Here is a 19201-nt window from a genome sequence, read left to right as displayed (position 1 = left end):
AAATCTCAAAGGCACACAGTTCGAGGCCCCAGCTGCTCTGTGGGAGAAGGATGGGCAGTCTCCTTTCATGCAGTTAACTGCCTCTGAAAGCCCGCTGGAGGGTCAGCTATTGGTTGGATCTGACTCTACAGTCACAACAACAACAAGAAGAAGCTATATCTAAAGCTACCACCCTGGGTAGTATAAAGAATTAATGTTTTCAGCTATTTATTTTTATTTTTTTAAAAAATCTACCCAGAGGTGGCGTAGAAGAAAGGTCTTATGATCAGAATCCCAGCCAGTGAGAACCCCATAGGGTGCAATTCTCTGTACATGGAGTGCCCTACGTTGTAATAGACTTAACAACAACTGGCTTTATGTCTAAAGTCAAGAGTTATTCTAACCAGTAACATAAGTTCTAAAACATTGTGTATCTTACAGAGTCTCAAGTGTTAATTATCATCATGTTTCCAGTAGTTTTGTGTGTGTGGAGTCCTAGGCCAAGATTCTCCTCTTGGCTCATCCAACCCAGCTGTGCCCTGGAGCAGGCATGTGACTTCTCTGAGGCCCACCTGTGTCATCATTAAAGGAACCAGTTGACTTAAATAAGCAGTGAGTCTCCTTCTAATTCTAACAGTCAGTGATTCTACATGAAATTATATTTCTGCTCCAAAAGGTCTAGGAAGCCAGTAACACGACAACCAAATTAAAATCTGTAGACCTTGGAGAGTGTGCATGTTTGATCAGCACGATCGGGATAGGTTTTCTGATGGATTAGTCCGTGCCTCCGCAGTTGATAATGGAAGAGAAAACTCCCATGATACAGTGAACGTGGCCTTTTCATTACCGTCATGGAGGACGTGGGTCACTGCATGGTCAACACTGTGAATTGTCAGGAAAGCTAATTAACACAATTAGACTGTGTCATTTCAGCCAGGTTTTCAATGTTCTTATATATATAAAACAACCTCTTTCCACTCAGGCCATATGAACCACATAGCAAGGCATCTCTATTAACTCTGACTCATAGAGTTTCAGTGGAGAATAATGAATTAAAAAAAAAAAGAATTACTAAGGAAATGACAGTCAAACATAATCAAGCAGTCATCTTTTAAAAATTAACATCTATCATCCAGTGCACCGTGTGCCAGCTATAAATAAAAGAAGGAAGTGTAAGCCCTTTGAGGACAGGGAATGTGTCATGCCCACCCATTGCCAAGGTGATTCAAATTCTTGACAACCCTCCATCATGTTTTAGAGGCTCTAAGTATTGACAAGAATAGATTGTCCTACCTTTTTTCCTGAAGAGTGGCTGGTGGTTGCAACCTGCCAACCTTTATGTTAGCACTCCGACACGTAACCTATTCTGCCACTAGGGTTCTTTCCTATACCTCTCAAAATGCTTGCAGAAGGTTTAGCCCATACAGGCAGCTGGGCAGGGTATAGAGTGTGGAATGCACTAAGCAAAGACTGTTCAGTGACTGACAGGCTTTAAATCAGGATTGCATTACTTTGGCACTATTAATGTTTGTTCATGTTATTGATGTTTTCTTTCCCTTTAGACGGTATGTCCTATTTATTATACAGTGATTAGCAGCAATACTTAACCTGCAATCATTAGATATCTCTCTCTCTCTCTCTTACACACACACACACACACACACACACACACACACACACGGAGAGAGAGAGAGAACGAACTGTGGCACCAAAATAGCATCCAGATCTTACCAAATGTCTCCTGGGGTGAAATCCGCCTAGATTGAGATCTGCTGTTTTATAGTATAGAAGTATACAATACAGTGTACTGAAGGTGAAGACACTCGATAGTATACTCACTCTCTATACTTCCCATTGAAATCACCACATAAGGATGAAAAGTATAGCTTTCAGAACTGGCCCCTCAGCTTGAGTTCTTTCTCAGCCCTTAGTAACCAGCCAGCTGCTTTAGATACAACTAAAAAAATCCAACTAAGTAAACATTTATTAGGTACCAACCAAAAGTCAGGGTGTTTTTAGCTAGTTTGTCTCATTTAATTTATTATAATTGAGTTGTTTTATAATCATCTTATGGGGGGAAAACTTATTTTCAAATCCATTTTTTTCTGTAAACTTTTGTTAAAATCACAATAAAAAAGCCAACAAAGATTTTAAAAAAGAAACATGAATATATTTTACTTTAGAGAAAAATACATGAAGTCATCCCTTATCCATTGTTAGCAATGTCCCTGAGTGGTGCAAACTCTTTAAGTGCTGAGCTGCTGAACGAAAGTTTGGTGGGTCACATCTACACAGAGATGCCACAGAAGAAGGGCCTGGCAGTTTGTTTCTGGAAGGTTACAGCCTTGAAAACTACAGAGAATTCAATTCTGCATACAGGGAGATTCTATGAGACTCAGTGGTGACTGATTTTATTATTTTGTTTCAATATTTATTTTATCCATTATTATGCCTTTCAGAATATTTTGAGAAGTTGATTGAACCCAAAATGAGTGTCAAATAAAAAGTACAGTTGTACTTGGAAGTGTCAGACAGGCCTCGGGTTAAATCTCATGGCTAGCACGTCACCTCACATCACTGCAGTGTTTTAATTTGAAAGGAAAATACACACACACACACACACACACAATACTGTGTTGTATTGTTGTAGAACATAATGAATATGAGATTTCGCATAATGTCCTACTCTCATCATTGGCACACAGTAAATAGTGCCATTATTGTAAATGGAGTACCAGAATGTCAGGTCCTCAAGTTCTATAATCATTCACTCTCTGATAAGCTGTCAGATTGTCTAAATTCTGAGATGTAGAGAGGCCCTATCATTTAATATCCAGCTAGTAAATCAGGCTGTGCAGGCCTCTCACTTGGGGCTCAGCCAATGACTGGTTCTTTTCAATGCCAAATTTGAAATTATTGAGAGAATACTAGTTTCCAAAGACATAGTTGTAAAGTCTCTGGAACAAATGAGTTGAGGGGAATACGGGAAGGTCAGTGATGCAAAGCCATAACCACCTACTGTGAAGAATGAAGTTGCATCACTGGCTTCCATCTTCACAGATAACTGATACACCCCAAAACCCATAGCTCACTGGAAACAGACTTCAGACACCTACTCTGCATTCAACATGTGTTTCTTGAACATCTACTATGTTCCTATCGGTTGCTAGCTATTTGTGCAACTTAGCTTCTAACCTTTGCTTTAGTAAAAAAGGCTTGAGCCCCACCTGATAGAATGTTACGAGGATTGTTGTTTGCCTTTGAGGCAGAACCAATCCGTAGCTGACCCTCTAATGGGTTTTCAGAGCAGTAAATCCCATGGGAAGAAATTGTCCATCCTTTTTAAGTGGAGCAGCTGTTGGATTCAAACCGTGTGCCTTTGGAATTGCAGCACAGCTTCTTAACCACTAGGCCACCAGGGCTCCTCTGGTGTTTCATGAGGATTACCAGGATCTGTCTGTCTGTAGCATCTCTAACCTAGAAGGCACTCGTATGTGGATATCAATGTCCTCTAGTCTTTTTTCTCTTATTAAAATAATTGTGTAATGTAAGAGAAGAGAAAGAAAGTCATACCTGCTCAATTTTGGGTTGGCTCGAGGATCACCCGGAAGGCTTGTCAACACACAGAGTTTTAAATTCAGCAATCCGAGCGTGGAGTCTAAAACTGCACAGTTCTGAAAAGTGTCCAGATGCTGCTGATGCTGCTGACTGGAAGAGCATCTCCTGGTAATCATTCATTCCATATGATCCATCCGTATGATCAAGTCCATGAGAGACCAAGAGAAATAGGCACATGTTTAACTGTTTGCCTATGATTTGATTGGGTTCTAGTTCATTCTATTTCAGTTCCTTGAGGTCTTGGAGGCGTATAAATGATTGCAGCCAGTCACTTAAAATGCTTCTCTTTTCTTTTTCATGGGTTCCCTTTGTAGCTCCAACCCCAGCCCCTAGACAGAGCTCTCCATCCAAATCATCAGCTTCCCACGCCAGTGATCCCACCACAGATGACATCTTCGAAGAGGGATTTGAAAGTCCAAGCAAAAGCGAAGAGCAGGAAGCTGTAAGTGCCTCGTTTGTCATTTCAACTTTTGTTTTTCCTTCAAATCGAAACTCTGAGATCTAGAGCTAACAATCCATGAGGAGCCCTACATAGCAAAGAGTGCTGACTCCGAAACTTAAATTCCATAGTTCAAATGAGTCAGCTGAAGAATTGTCCTTTTATTTCCCCATTAAGTTGTTATTCCCCATATTTGTATTTAGGGGTGCAGCAGCATCTAACCAGAGATGCTCCCCCCTTTAAGATAATTAGTGCTGTTTGATGCATGAAAATATGCCAACTGTCTTCTGTATTCAATTGTTGAAAAGAAAGGGGAAAAAAAGTGTTATCTTCTTGTGTTCTAGCCTGATGGGTCACAGGCCTCGTCCAACAGTGATCCATTTGGTGAGCCCGGTGGGGAGCCCAGTGGTGATAATATAAGTCCACAGGCCGGTAGCTAGATAGCGCAGGTCTGGGTAGGTATCTGCCCTTTTATTTCCTTCTCCCTTCAGCCCTCTGCTTTCACTTGTGCTTGACCTTCACACCTCAAGCCACGTCCCCAACGTTTGCACCATCTTCCCTTGCCTGAGCTGTGTTCCCAGTGTTTGCCCCATTGCTCCTTGCCTGGTGTTTGTTTTCCATCTCGTTTTTCCTTGTGGATGCATGACCTTTGACATATATTGGGAGGTAGGGATGGGGGTGAGGAATAAGGAATGGTCACCAGGTTTTATTAATGACATGTTCTGAGTGGGTGGTAGGGGTGGCATGAGGCATGGTCCTTCCCTGATGTGGGTTTAGCATCGCAAACACCAACATCCTGTGATGCACATATTAATGTCCACCCTGATAATTTCTCAGTGAGATGTGGTCCGGAAGCTTTAATCCTATGAGCAAAATGTCACTGAATTTGCCTACATTCAGCAGATCTAAAGAGGTCACCCGTTAAACACACTGAGACGCCTGACTGGAAAGTGAAAGCAAACAGTGCTTGAAATAAGATTGATGCAGATGTAGGATTATAGAGCCCTTTTTATCTAGTTGTCTGATGTGCACCCACCTCCCCCTTTCAAAAGTCAAAGTGAAATTCAAAGCCCAAAGACATACTCACTTCAGAGACTTTGCTGTTTGCACCTGTGCTACGGGCACCTGGCTTGCCACAGTCACTTCAGATTCCATCAGCAGCTACTTTGTGAGAGGTGTACTTACATTTACCAGAAGTGCCTTTTGGCACTTGAACTTCAATACATCTGATTTGATAGAAAGAAAGAGGAGCTGATGAAGCAAACACTCTCTGGAGACAGAAGTACACCTTGTTACCCACACATGATTTCTAAGGTCACTCCTTGACAAATGTGTTCAATTTTCAAATACTTTTCTAGCTTTCCATAAATGTGTAGGACTGCAATGCCATACCCACAGAGCTTCTTTTCTCAGTCCTAAACAACAGGGTCAGAACCATTAAAATGGTAAATAGTTTGCACTGTTCATAAAATGGGATTCTGAAGCTACCTCAGAATCATTCTCAGGCCATGCATAAGTTATTTTGACGGTTATTGAAAGCTAATAGGCTCTTTTGAAAGTGCATTTTGTTAATAGATTTTATGATTAAAGAACTTAACATACTGTATATTTTGCCACATTCTATATCAGTACAATGGCATATAATAATACATCATGCCATGCAAAACCACATAAAACCCATTTGAAAATTCAGTCTTGCAAAGCTATTTGGGGAGCAGACGAATTAAAGGCAAAGTCAATGTTCCAGGAAAAGGAAAAGTTAAGGATTCTGGGCAGGCTCTTTTGGAAGATTCCCCTTGAGAGTCTCTGCCCCTAGCATACGTTGTGCTTCTCATGCACAACCTTGCCTTGAAAGATTTGATGAATGAACTAGAGGTGACAAGAGCCATTCATCAGGATAACAGCAAGCATCATCCTAAAAATTGAAGTTCTTCTAGAAAACAAAGATGACTTACACCATTTACAGAGCAGTGTATCAACTTTGTTTATGTTTATGTTTATGAGCCGGCTTAGCTTGAAACAGTGATATACATTGAACAAGTTTTTGGGTCTTCAGCCTGTTCTATAGTTGATGCTCAATCCACTGTTCCAAACCACAGCTGGATGGTAGGATAGTGGGTACAGCTCAGGATTTAGCACTTGAATTCAAAGTCTGGATCCATTATTCATTAGTAAGAAATACTGAACAGGAATCATAATTTCTCTGAGTTTTGGTTTCCTGTCTGTCTTCTAAATGGGTCTTATACATTGTTAATTGGGATGACGTATTTTGAGGCTTTTAGCATGGAGAAGAAGACTGAATCAAGACTTAGCTTAAAAATCTTGTAAAATAAGATTGCCTGAGTTCACATTCTTTCTCTACCATGTGATGGCTAGGTGACTGACCCTAATAAGATTTTTCAGTAATTCCCTATTTATTTTCTTTGTTTGAAAAACATAGATAAAATCCATAATTGCCTCACAGGATTAAGTAAAGTGAGGTAAGCAGACTCCTTAGCATGGGGCCTAGCACCCAGAAGATAGTGGTAAATTCACTAGATGTTAACTGCTGTTACCATACTCACCACTGCCTCAGCCACCAGCATGATGAAAATCGTCACCATTGCCATCATGACACACATTGAGTAAGTGCTTCCCTACCGACTTGAATTTTAGTCCTTTAACCTAATGAATCCTACCATAAGGACCCCCGGTCATTGGCAGGGAAGTTTTGTTTTATACTTCTTATCCTCAGGTAATCATTTTTCAATAAACTAGTAGCATTTTTTTTTTAAAAAAAAAGGCTTTGTGAGGAATAAGTGGAGGGAAAAAAAATCTTAATTCTTAGCGTCTTTGGCTTGTCTTGTTTCCTAATGAGAACAACCCAGTATAGACCTCACATAGCATCAAAAAAGTCATCAGTCTCAGATTCATATGTAAACTATAATAAGCACTTCTCAGCCCCAGTGGAGTATGGATAGTAATATTCCATGAAATTACCGCCCCCTCACCGCACCACTAAAAACTTACCCAGGCAGTTTTACCACTTTGTATCAGGAATCTCACCAAAAGCTGCTGCCAGCCGAGCAAATGTATCCCCTAGGACATTCACAAAGGCAGGCCCTTCCCAAGTCTTCTATCAACAGCCGCACAAGCCCCATTTTTCTCTTTCTGCTGCCCCTCATGCACCCATCCACTCAATGGTAAACTTTTAACTACAGTTTCTTTGTGCCTTCCTAGGCATTTGCACGATACTACAGAGGAATAGTTATATCACTGGCTGTGTTTTTCCTGTCTTGGTGCAGTTGGGAAGCAAAGTTCCTTTTTTCGTATTGCCTTTGTAGCTATTCATTCCAGCTTTTATTAGACATGCCCACATGGATTGAAGTAGGTAAGGATGATAAAGGTGGATAAAATTAAAACCATATAGAACCATATTAGGGAAAAAGAGATAAAATCCATGCAGATAGAAGCTTCAGGACCAATCTCAAACAGCATTTCTATTTTAGCAATGAAGAGAAATATTGTCAGTTACTTCACCTTTTCCTCTATCTTCCCATCTGAGAGAATCACTTGTCTTTGCAAGACTGGGGATAACAGGAGCAAAAAGAGAAGGAAAATAATATTATAATGGCTGGTGTGGGAATGGCAGGTAATTTATACTTCACTGGTGTGTTGCTGGAGCAATTTTAAGGGCGAAATGTTAGCTTTTGAGGAGATGAAAGAAAAATGAAAACATTTATCTGGTTAAATGACTAAGTAAATAAACTGCCTATCAGACTTTCCCAGCTGTCAAGTCAAAGTAGCATCTGTAACAATAGGGAATTGTTTGCTCTGTCTCCCTTAGTAACAATAGATATTGCTATAAATAATAAGTTGCTGTCATTTTTTAATACTGATCTCTGCTGTGGGAGCCTAAGACAGATAAAATATTACCTGATGGATTTCTAGTGTTCAAGGGAAGAGGAACCAGAACCTCAGATTCTTGGAAGGAAAAACAATAAAGAAAAGGAAAACAGAAGAGAGAATAGAAGGAACGGGGGCCTGAATAATTAAATGTTTTTTTGAAGGAGGTGACCTTAAAGAGTATGAGACCATCTAGACTCCAGCCTCTCCTATGGATAAACAGCTCCTTCCTCAGGCTGTCCAGGGATCACATAAGATCATGAATGTGGAAGTGCTTTCTATGCTTTGAAAGTAAAATACATATGTTTAAGACTTTTTATTGTTATTTGTTGTTAAGTGCCATTGAGTGATGACCGCATGTACAAGAGGAGAACATCCTGGCCCGTCATGAGCCATCAGTTCTGCCTGTGTTTGAGCCGATTGTTGGAGCTGCTGCTATCAGTCCATTTCTTGGTGGCTTTTCCTCTTTTTCATTGATACTATTCTTCATCAAGCATAAGACACTTCTCAAAGGATTGGTCCCTCCTAATAATACTTTGCACATAGAACCCTTCAGTATTGAAATTTGAGTTATGAGTTCTAAGTCCTTTCTGCTTAAGAGATGGTGATGATGTATTGCCCATTTGGTCTTGTAACTCCAGGCCTTTGTTCATTTCTTACATTTGCTTTGTCTTCTCAAGCTGCCCTCTGAGATACTACTTTCATCTCTTTACTTAATCATTTCTTGGTCTCACTTTAAGCTATTCTCTATTCAATAGTCAGATCCAATTTCATCCATTTTGGTCTTTTCCTTCTTTCTTAGCCTTTTAATGCCCATTTTGCTGTTTTCACTGTTGATGTTCTTGATGTCATCTCATAACTCAGTACATGATCATTAGTGTTTAGTGCATGAAATCAATTTTGAGGTCTTTAAGTTGAAGTAGGATATACTCCAGGCCATACTTTGGCTCCTATTTTCTTTTCTTCAGCTTCAACTTGAACTTGCATATAAGCAATTGACTTTGTGCAGTTGAACCCTAACCTTGTTCTGATTTATGATACTGAGATTTCCCCCCCCATTATATTGTTCCACAAATGTTTCCTATATAGTCATTTGATCAAGCCCACATGTGTAGTTATCATGTATATTGTTGTTTCAAAAAGGTCTTTGCAATGAATAAATTCTTGGCCTTACTGAATTCTATCATACCATCACCCCTATTTCTATCACCAAAGTTATCCTTTTCTTTAAACTTCCTAGCTATTTCTGACTTTCGTATTACAATCACTAATAACACTGCATCGCGACTGCACATTTGATCAATTTCAGACTGCGCAAGTGGGTAAAAAGCTGCTGTTTCCTCATCTTTGGCATTGGTGGCTTGTGCATAAATTTGAATAATAGTTGTACTAACATCTCTCCCTTTTAGGCATATGGATATTATCCTATCACTGACAGTATTGCACTTCAGGGTAGATCTTGAAAGTTCTTTTTAACGATGAATATGTTGTCATTCCTGTTTAATTTGTTATTCCTAACGGACAGACCATCTGTTTATCTAATTCAAAATAGTCAATGGCAGTCCATTTCAGTTCACTAAAGCCCAGGATATCAATCTTAAAGAGTGTTGCATTTTATATTTTAAAACTTCTGAATATTTTAGATGCATACTTCATACTTTCTATATTCCAATTCCTACTACTGTTAATTATTATAATTCTATTTTTAAATAGAATCTTATAACAAAGGCTTAGAAATGCATAGAAACAGAAAATCATCTGCCAACTTCCTAAGCATAGAACTCAAATGAAAGTCTAGCCTAAAATTTTGAAGGGGACACTGTCCTACTTCCTTAAATCTTTGGAAGAAGAGATACACTTTGGATGTTCTAGGAAAAAATTGGATAGTTCTTGGAGTGCTTCAGGCAGGATATCGGAAAAACTGAGGGCAGAGTCAGTGATGACTGGAATGGAGAAAGGAGCATGAAAGATAAGTCAGGAGGAACCTTGGCTTGAGGGCATGAGGTGAGGAATAGGTCATAACCTAGTATGACACTGAGGTGCCTGATATGTGGTGTCAGTCACTGTACAAAGAAGACAGACTACCATGTTGTAGCAAAAAGGGAGTAAGCTTAGTGTGAGAACAGGTCCACTTGAAGGGCCCAGAAGATGTGCAAATAGAAATAGCTACAAGCATCTGGACTTGTGAATTTGGAGGGGAAAACAAAGAATCCTGAGCTAGAGATCAAGATCCTAAGATTGTAAGCCATTGAACTAGTAAGAACAAGTAGAATACACTAATCATTTAGGTCATGGGTTGGCATATGTTCTGTAAATGGACAGATAATAAATATCAGAGCTTTGTAGACCATTTATTCTCTCTCAGAGCCACTAAGTCTGTGATTGTAACTGGAAATTTTCAAAAGGCAACATGTGAACAAATGGGAATGTGCTCCATTCTCCATCAGGCAGCCACCGGGAATGTAATTTGCAACTCCAGATTTAGATCACACTTACAGTTTCTCAGCGCATCATTGAGAAGGCAACACTGTCTGCCATTTACTAACCAAAGCCCAGCCCAGCCCACTGTCATCTCGTCCATTCTGACTTAGGATGACCATGACCGTCCATCAGATTCTTCAGGCTGCCAGTCCTTACATGGGAGACCTCTTTTGCCCACACAGCACCTGGGGGATTCAAACCACTGACCTTTCAGTTAGCAGTCTAACACATTATTACACTAGTCTTTATTACACTTCCATAAATAATCTCCTAATTCAATCCTTAATGGAATATTCTTAGTTCTATTTACTATGTACACTTTTCAAAGATACCACAACTAAGACAGAAACATTAATGGCTTGCTCAAATTACACGATTTATATGTAATAAATCTGTGCTAACTCTATTCTAAATCACAGCAGCATAGTCTGGTATAGTAACTGTGCCCCATAGGATTTCCAAGTTTGACGATCTTTATGGAAGCCGACTTTTTGCTCCTGTAGAATGCCTGGTTAGTGTGAACAACTGACTTGTTGTTGTTACTATTACAAGTATCATGCTTATTACAAGGATTCCTGATGGTACCATGTAATAGGCATTGCACTTTTACAGATCCTTGTAATTAATCTAGGCTCAGATATAAGAATAATAATAATAATAATACTAAAATAGGGCCAGAGTGGTTGACCCCTTCAGCAGCTCGCTTCTAAATAGCTATGTAATAAAAGCAAACCACTTGTGACCTTTGTTTTCCTCATCTTTGAACAAGGAGGTAAGATTTACAGGATCCGCACAGGCTCTTCCACTTCTAATATCTAGTTGTATTGGTGTGTACTGTTGAGTCAGAACCGACCCATAGCTGACCCTCTGGTGGCTTTTCTGAGGCAGTTAATTGTAAGGGAGGAAATTGCCCATCCTTTTCCCACAGAGCAGCTTGTGGATTTAAACCACATGCCTTTGGGATTGCAGCTCAGCTTCTTGGCACTAGGCCAACAGAGCTCCCTCTAATATCCTGTTTTTGTTGTTGTTATAATGATGTGCTATCAAGTCGCTTACTACAGTAGCCACCCTATCCTATGTACAACAGCTCTGAACTCTGCTCTTTCATTCCAGAGACATTCAGCTAGATCATTAGAGAACCAGTTTTCGAACAATACTCTTCCTCCAAATGAAAAACAAACAAAACTCTAACCAGTTACCATAGACAGTTCCAACTCAGGACAAGCCTGAATTTGCGGGGTTGAACCTGTCTAGGGTTTCCAAGGCCGTGACCTTTTTGAAGCAGATCCCAGGCCTACCTGCCAAGAGTCCCCAGACTTTTAGTTCTTAATTGAGCACTTAACTATTTGTGCCACTCAGAGACACCCACTCCTTCCCTAGGCTGTCCTTATTCCCAACTAACAAAGGGAAAGACAGAATTGCCTGAAATACCCTGATTTCATTAGACTTCTGGAGAATATCAGTTTGACATTCCAAACCACCCACCCTCGTGGGTGATTGGAAGCTGACTCAGAACAGCATCGGCAGAGAGCTGGCGTCAGCACACTCTGCCCCCTCATATGTTTATCTGCCACATGTTGTTGTTTTGTGCCATCGAGTTGCCTGCGACTCATAGTGACCTATGAACAGCAGCTCTGAAGCCTGCCCTGTCCTGAGCCAGTCTCACTGACTCCACCCCATTGCCCCAGTTACCGTATCAATCTGTTTCATCTGGGATCTTCCTCTCTGGCACTGTCCCTCCACCCTTTGAGAATGATGTCCTTCTCCAAGGATTAATCCCTCCTGGCCATGTTCCCAGAGTATGTGAGACAAAGCTTCAGAATCCTAGCCTCCAGGGAGAAACTTGGTTTCACTGTCTTCAAGACAGACCATTCTGTTTTCTTGGTGGTCTCTGTTTTTCTTTGGTTTGTTTTGTTAAATTTTATATTCTCTCTCTCTCTCTCTCTCTCTCTCTCTCTCCCTCTGTGTGTGTGTGTGTGTGTGTGTGTGTGTGTGTGTGTGTGTACCATCAAATCTGATCTGACTAGTACAGGAGGAGATTGTCCCTCCTTCTCCAGCAGAGCATCTGATGGATTCAAACTGCTTAACTCTGGGATTGTAGTGCAGCTTTTTACCACTAGGCCACCAGAGCTCCCTGATGGTGTCTGTATTAATGAGAAAGTTCAAAGAGGTGATATGTAAGCAAAGCAGATTGCGTGTGTTGATCATTGTTGTCATTCTTTTTATCACTGTGTAAAACCATAGTAGATCAGAAGGTGGGCAGTCCTCACCGGGAACTTGCACCGTGAATCATCATGTCCACTAATGAGCTTCAACCCCTGAGACCCCAGGAAGCCTCTGGGCATAGCCAGTATTTTTAAAGACTCTTCTGTGAAGGCCAAATTTCAGCTCAAGAGAGTCTCAAATTCTTTGCCATTTCCTTTGACTTAGAAGAGGCAGGCAAACTGTCGCTTGTTAAGATCTCACTCACAAATTTACTCCCTTGAGCAGACTCCGAATTACAGCGACTTTCCATCGGGTTTCTAGGGCTGTGTGTCTTAATAGGACCCTGCCCATCTTTTCTCCCAGGTGCCCACTGGAGGGTTTGAACTGCCTTTTGGTTAGTTCCACAGCATACTACAGTCCATGTTACTAGTTGTTGTTAAGTGCTGTCACTAGAGCTTCTTCATTAAGACCTTGTTGTTGTTGTGTACAGTCGAGTTGGAACCAACCCCTAGCTGACACTCAGCAGGTTTTCAGAAGCAGTTTAATTGCACGCACAGGAGGAGTTTGCCTTTCTCCTGCAGAGCAGCTGGTGGATTTGAACTGTGTGCCTTTGAGATTGCAGCGCACCTCCTTACCACTAGGCCTTACTGATCCTTTATTTTCTATGAGTTCACATATTCCTTGTTATAATTCCACGATTTGGAAGTTATAAACTTTATTTTACTGAAGAAACTGAGGTCCAGAAAGGTGAAGTACACATCTGTGGCCGTACAGTTAGGCAGGAAGATTGCTGTGATCTTTCTGGTTCCAAAACCCAAACATTTTTCATGAGATGTATCTGCATCTGAGTTCAGATAGAGTTATCCGTTATTTCAACCACTTTTTCCACCTTTGGCTACCACAACTTTTTTTTTTCCCCCCTTCTGACTTGATTTCAGACTGATATTCTCCAGTAAGTCTAATGAACTTGGAATATTTTAGGAATTTCTGTTTCCTAAGTTAGAAAATTTGGGGAGTCGATAGTCCATAAGGAATTGTGCTGCTAACCCAGGAGCCCTCATTCTCTGGTGGATTCACCAATGGCTCCTCAGGAGAAATGGACAGCCTTCTCCCGGTCAGTTTACAGCATCAGAAATCCAATGGAAGGTCAGCTAGAAGTCGGCTCCCAGGCCATGGCAATGAGAGCGAGAGAGTTAAGAAATGTACACCCTCTGTTGGCATAGACCCAAAGGTCGGAGCTGCAGAGCCCAGGAGGCTGAAGTTGCTGCCTGGGCAGGGTGTGTTACGAACCCCAGCTTTGGCTCACCTCCCAGCTCCGTGTGCCCCCTGGCTTGGCTTGGCGCTAATCTCACCTCCAGGTCTTTCAGATGGCTCGCTTAGCAAGCAGATTGCATGGCGCATCACTGAGCTCACGTCCGAGACCGCCTTTTCTCAGTATGTCGTGTCTTCTCTCCAGTGTCAGTCATAAATGCCTTTTAGCATACCTGGGTTAGATCGGGGCAAGTCTTCTAAAACCGATGCAGTGAAGACCAAATAATCATAAATTTTTATGCACAATTTCGGTAGCTTTCATGCGGGCCATGGTGGTGTGGTGTCAGAAATGACTTCTCTCTAGGGTTAAACCACGGCTGCAGAGGAGGGAGAAGCAAGGAAACAAGCGTAGAAATAGGAGTTCAAACCCTGGGCTGCTCTCCTGGTTCTCCAGTCTCTCCTGTGGGACAGGTATCCCTCCTTTCTAAGCTTCAGTTTCTTTTCCCAGGAAGGAAAGATTAGGGCTGCAGGCTCTTCCAGCTTTAGATCCTGTGAATGAGAAGATGGTACAGAGGACAGCAGGCTTACCTGGGTATGGACCAGGGTCTACCAAGGGGGGTGTTCAGTGGTAGAATTCTCTCCATGTAGTAAATCCAGGTTTAGTTCCTGATCAGTGAAATTCATGTGCAGCCACCACCTGGCTGTCTGTGGAGGCTTGCATGTTGCTGTAAATGCTGATCAGTTGTCAGCAGAGCTAACTGAAACAGACTAGGAAGAAAGGGCTGGCAGCTGACTTCCAGAAATTAGCCAGTAGAAACGCTATGGATCTCGATGGTCTGATCTCAGGAATGTCACAAGCTCAAGCAACATGTCATCCCCTCATGCCTAGGCTAGGTGACTTACCAGCAGCTTATAACAACTTGCTTACATAAAACCTTAGAACAAACAAATCTGGTGTATAGTGACTGAAAGCCATCAATATTCGCTGCCACTGGGGTGAAGGGGTGACTGAGAAGACCATGAGAGAAGCCTTCCGTGTGAAGAAATGCTCTTTATCTTGATTATGGTAGACGGTGACGTGTAAGTATATACATTTATCAAAATTGATTGAACCACACAATTTAAAGTGAGTGCATTCTACAATGAGTGTATCGTATATAAATTATACCATATTGAAGTTAATTTTTTTTGTAAAGTCATAGTCAAATCCAGTTCCATCTCAGCTCATCCTGCACCGGTTGGGTGCCTGTGAGTAAGTCACCACACTTTGGGGAACCTCAGCTTTTTCACTGTGATAGAGTTAGGAACACTGAGGGTACAGCCGCCAGATAAATCCCAAACAGGTTTTAGAAGGTCTTTTAGGAATCTGTAAGTGTCTGTAAGTAATAGGCTGCTATCGCTCTGTATCTGTGGTTCTACTTAGCCACTGTGCAGAGAACATAATTCACCCTTAAAGAACCCACAGAGAAATCTGCAGACGTGGACATCTCTGCTATCTGTGGGGCCTTGCAACCAGATTGTTTAGATTAACCCCCACCTTCTTGCTGCACAATTACTTCAGGCTGACCTCTTGCTGTATTTCATAAGTTAGAGTCCACTTATAACTACACCTATGTGCTCTGAAGGAGAAGCAATTTGGAAATGACCCACAGGGAGTTATTAGGCCTAAAACAGGCTTATGTAAAGGAAAAATAAATCCCATAAGAAGACTGAGCTTTCTTGGGGTATTTCCTATGTGCATGCACTGTGGTAGACAGAAATGTGCATTTTTTTCCTTCACTCCTCCCTGCATCTTCCACGCGTGTGATTTCTGGCCACATTTTACAGATGAGGAAAGTGGCCCTCAATGAGATGAAGTAGCCTCTGCAGAGTCCTAGGGTTTACTTCAGGGGAGCTCATGTGAGAAGAAAACAGCTGGCCTGGCGCTCAGAGCTGGACCTCAGTCATCTCCTGGTGGACACAGACTATTTCCCAGACCACTACCATCAGTCAAGGCCACTCTGTGACTATTAGTGTCAGAACATTAGTCCACTCTAAAGTCATGGCTGAACACTGACCAGATTATCAAAGCGACCAGACTTTGCCATTACCCTAGCTTTAGGTTTGCAATGTTAATCTTACCTCTAAGTGGGAATTGTTAAGATAATCATAGGTTCCTAATAGCTTTTCATCCAGAGAAAAGTCCCTCAAATCACCAAGCCCAAATCCTGTAATAAATCCTTCATAACCCTTTTCACAGAGATGTCCCATAGTTCCCTTACCTGCAGTGTGTAAAAAACTCAGCTCAGTGACTGGTAGATTCCTGCTGGTCTTGCCCTGGAAAGCTGAGGCGGCAGGGATGCAGTCTTCCAAGTGTCTGACTGCAGCACCCAAGCTCTATCCCTGCACCTCTCACGAAACAGGGTGTGCAAGTAGGGGCTAGAAGCTTGGGGGTTTTTTGGTTTGGTTTACTGTCTGCTTTGGTTTTGGGGTCTTGGGGTGTTTTTTTCTTTTTGTTTTTTGGGTTTTTTTTTGTTTTTTGTTTTTTCAATTTTGGTATATGGTTCTCATACAGGTTTTTTGTTTGTTTGTTTGTTTTTTGCCTCTTGAAAGAATAGGTTAGAATCATAGATGAATTTAAAGTTCCTAACGGGGCTGGTACATTTTCCAACTCCAATAAGAAAAGAGCTTTTCATTGACTCACTCACTCTCCATATTGTTAGTAGGTATATCTCCGTGTTCCCACCTCTCGTTCGGAATTTGGGATATCATTGTAAAAGGCATGATAAAGCATACGGTCTGAACATCCTCAAAGATAACACAATTAGACATGAAGATTGAGGTTTGCACAGGGTTACTGCTGCCGAAGCTCAAATCACCCACAAAAGTGGTTCTAGTCAGGTCCCATGAACTCAGCCCCACCTTTTAATGACCTTGCCATTGTAATGTATCACCAAGTCAGAACAAACCCTTAGCTGGCCCTGCAGTGGTGTTTCAAGAGGCTGTAAATCACACAGGAGAAAATGGCCCAACTTTCTCCCTCAGAGCACCTGATGGATTTGAACCACAGGCTGTTGAGCTGTCAGCATCACTCCTTTTCCCTAAGCCACCAGGCTCCCTCTCAGTGACCTGGGTACCATATAAGGAAGCACAGCTCAGTGCTGCAGCGCGTGCACTGTCACTTCTGAGCTTGAGCCCATTGTTACAGCCGCTTTATCCGTTCTTCTCATTGAGGATTTCCCTGTGGCCCTCTAACAAATATGATGGCTTCTCTAGGGACTGGCCCCTCTTGATACCACACCCATAATTTGTACAGTTTCACCATCCTCATTTATGAGGTGCATTTTGGATACACTTTAGCCTTTATATTTGAGCTCAGTCTTAAAGTACAAACTTTGACGATGGACCCCCAAAGTCAAGGAAGTATACGAGCAAAGTCCCAAAGATGAGGAAAACTGTGCGCATGATGTTATGGCAGAGTTGAGGAGGGAGTGGGAACCATGAGGCTAGTCAGGAAGGGGAGCCTTAGTGGGAGGGCCTCGTGTGCATCTGAGGAGCTTACACCATCCTCTGGTGATGAGGTCAAGAGATAGGTGTGACCAAACTCATTTCAGAAAGGTCATTCAGATGGAGGCATAAAAGATAGATATTTTTTTTTTTTAATGATGTACTTGACCTGCATGTTTGAGTCCTGATTCATTGTCTAGAAGGAGTATTTATTAGCTTCTTAATGGACTGCAAGGCTAATAATGTTCCTTGGGTGCCCAGCTAAGGAGCTTTTACCTTATTCTATGTCTGATGGGGAAGCATTGAAGAATTGGAAGCAGGAGCAGAGATATTGTCAAGTTTGCCAGGAGGGGGAAAAAAATTACCAGCGTATTACTGTAATGTATAAATCCAGTCAGGCTTTTTGGAATATTAAGAAATAGCTTGAAGACACTGTTGTGACCTTGATGGACGCCAGGTCTAGGAGTTTCTGGATCATGTGATTTCTCAGGACCTCTCTAGCTCTGACAGTGTAAGATTCAGCAACAAGGAAAGTAAAGCGATTGCCAAAATGTATAATGCATCACAGTGTCAGACTTTGGGATTATCTGCTTCTTGGGGTTTTCCACACCAGTGCTCCCCTTCATTAGTGGGGATAATTGAGAGTTGACTGCAGTCGTTACCGCTGTTGTGATGGGTATTTGAAGCTAAATTCCGGCAAGCAGGAGATGTGTGAATATTTATCTCAGCTGCAGAAAGTTAATGCAGTGTGGCATTAATTACCCTGTCTGAGCCTGCTGTCTTCTTCTGTTTTTAGGTGTCATTCTCAGTTGGATAAATTAGTTTCCAAAATTAGAATACAGCAAATTGTAGGGTGAGATCAAGGCAGCTTGACTTCTTCGGGCAGCCAAAAAAGAAGCCTGGGCTAAAAAGCCGACCCAGAAAATCCTGCAACCTTGAGGCCCAGCTCAGGAAAGGGTGTGTTTTCTCTCTATAACTAGAAACAAATTGAAACAAAAATGCAATCTGGTCACTTCTGATGCATGGTTGACCCAATGTGTGTCCAAGTAAAACTGTCCTCCTTCCCGTGTTCTACTGGGTGACTTCCTTATGAGGAACCTCTGGGTGGATTTGAACTGCCAGCTGTTTCTTTAGTTGTGAGTGCATTAACCATTTGCTCTACACAGGGACTCTTTTATTCTCCCTCAACTCATTGCCTTCAAGTTGGTGTCAATTCATATTGACCAACGCTCCACCTCCCCCCCACCCCCCCAATTGGTTTCCATACTGAACTCTAGTGGCCTAGTGGTAAGAAACTGCATTCCAATCCCAGAGGCCTGCGGTTTGAATCTACTAGCTGCTCTACAGGAGTAGGATGGGCAGTCTCCTTCCATGCAATTAACAGTCGTCAAAATTGCTGTAAGATCAGCTGTACGTCAATTCTGACTCCACAGTGCTCAACAACAACAACATAAGTTTCCGAGACTGAATCTTTATGGTAAGAGATTGACTCTTTTTCACCTCAAAGCAGCTGATAGATTCAGACTGCACACCTTTTTCAGTTAGCAGCCTTATACACTCAGAGCTATGCCTCTGGAGCTCCTTTGCATACCTGTTGTTGTTACTGTTATGTGCCACTGAGTCGGAATCAACTCATAGTTAACCGGATGGCAGGTTTTCAGAGGTTGTACACAGCATGGTAGAAGAATGCCCACCCATCTTTCTCCTGCAGAGCAGCTGATGGATTTGAATCACACACGTTTGGGTTGGTAGCACAGCTTCTTACCAGTCAGCCACCGCAGTACCCTTCCATGCCTATGGCTGTACTTAATTTTTTTTTGTTAATTCACATTTAGGATAGTTAAGGCCTCGGCTGCT

General features: G+C 41.8%; 1 protein-coding gene across 4 annotated transcripts in view; it reads left to right on the top strand.

Annotated features, from left to right (window-relative positions):
* DAB1 (Dab, reelin signal transducer, homolog 1 (Drosophila)) overlaps positions 1–19201 on the top strand; it is a 410174-nt gene that overhangs the window by 386582 nt on the left and 4391 nt on the right. For all 4 annotated transcript variants that reach the window (XM_006879731.1, XM_006879729.1, XM_006879732.1 and 1 more), the window contains 2 exons: positions 3912–4039; positions 4381–4491. In XM_006879731.1, coding sequence (XP_006879793.1) covers positions 3912–4039; positions 4381–4476 — 224 coding nt within the window. In that variant the 3' untranslated portion in view covers positions 4477–4491. The remainder of the gene's footprint in view (positions 1–3911; positions 4040–4380; positions 4492–19201) is intronic.

The sequence above is a fragment of the Elephantulus edwardii genome, unplaced genomic scaffold (assembly GCF_000299155.1).
Source record: "Elephantulus edwardii isolate Elephantulus edwardi_28Jun2011 unplaced genomic scaffold, EleEdw1.0 scaffold00005, whole genome shotgun sequence".
Classification (NCBI taxonomy): Eukaryota; Metazoa; Chordata; class Mammalia; order Macroscelidea; family Macroscelididae; genus Elephantulus; species Elephantulus edwardii.
The sequence above is the reverse complement of the archived record's forward strand: the minus strand, read 5'-3'. Positions and strand labels throughout refer to the sequence as shown.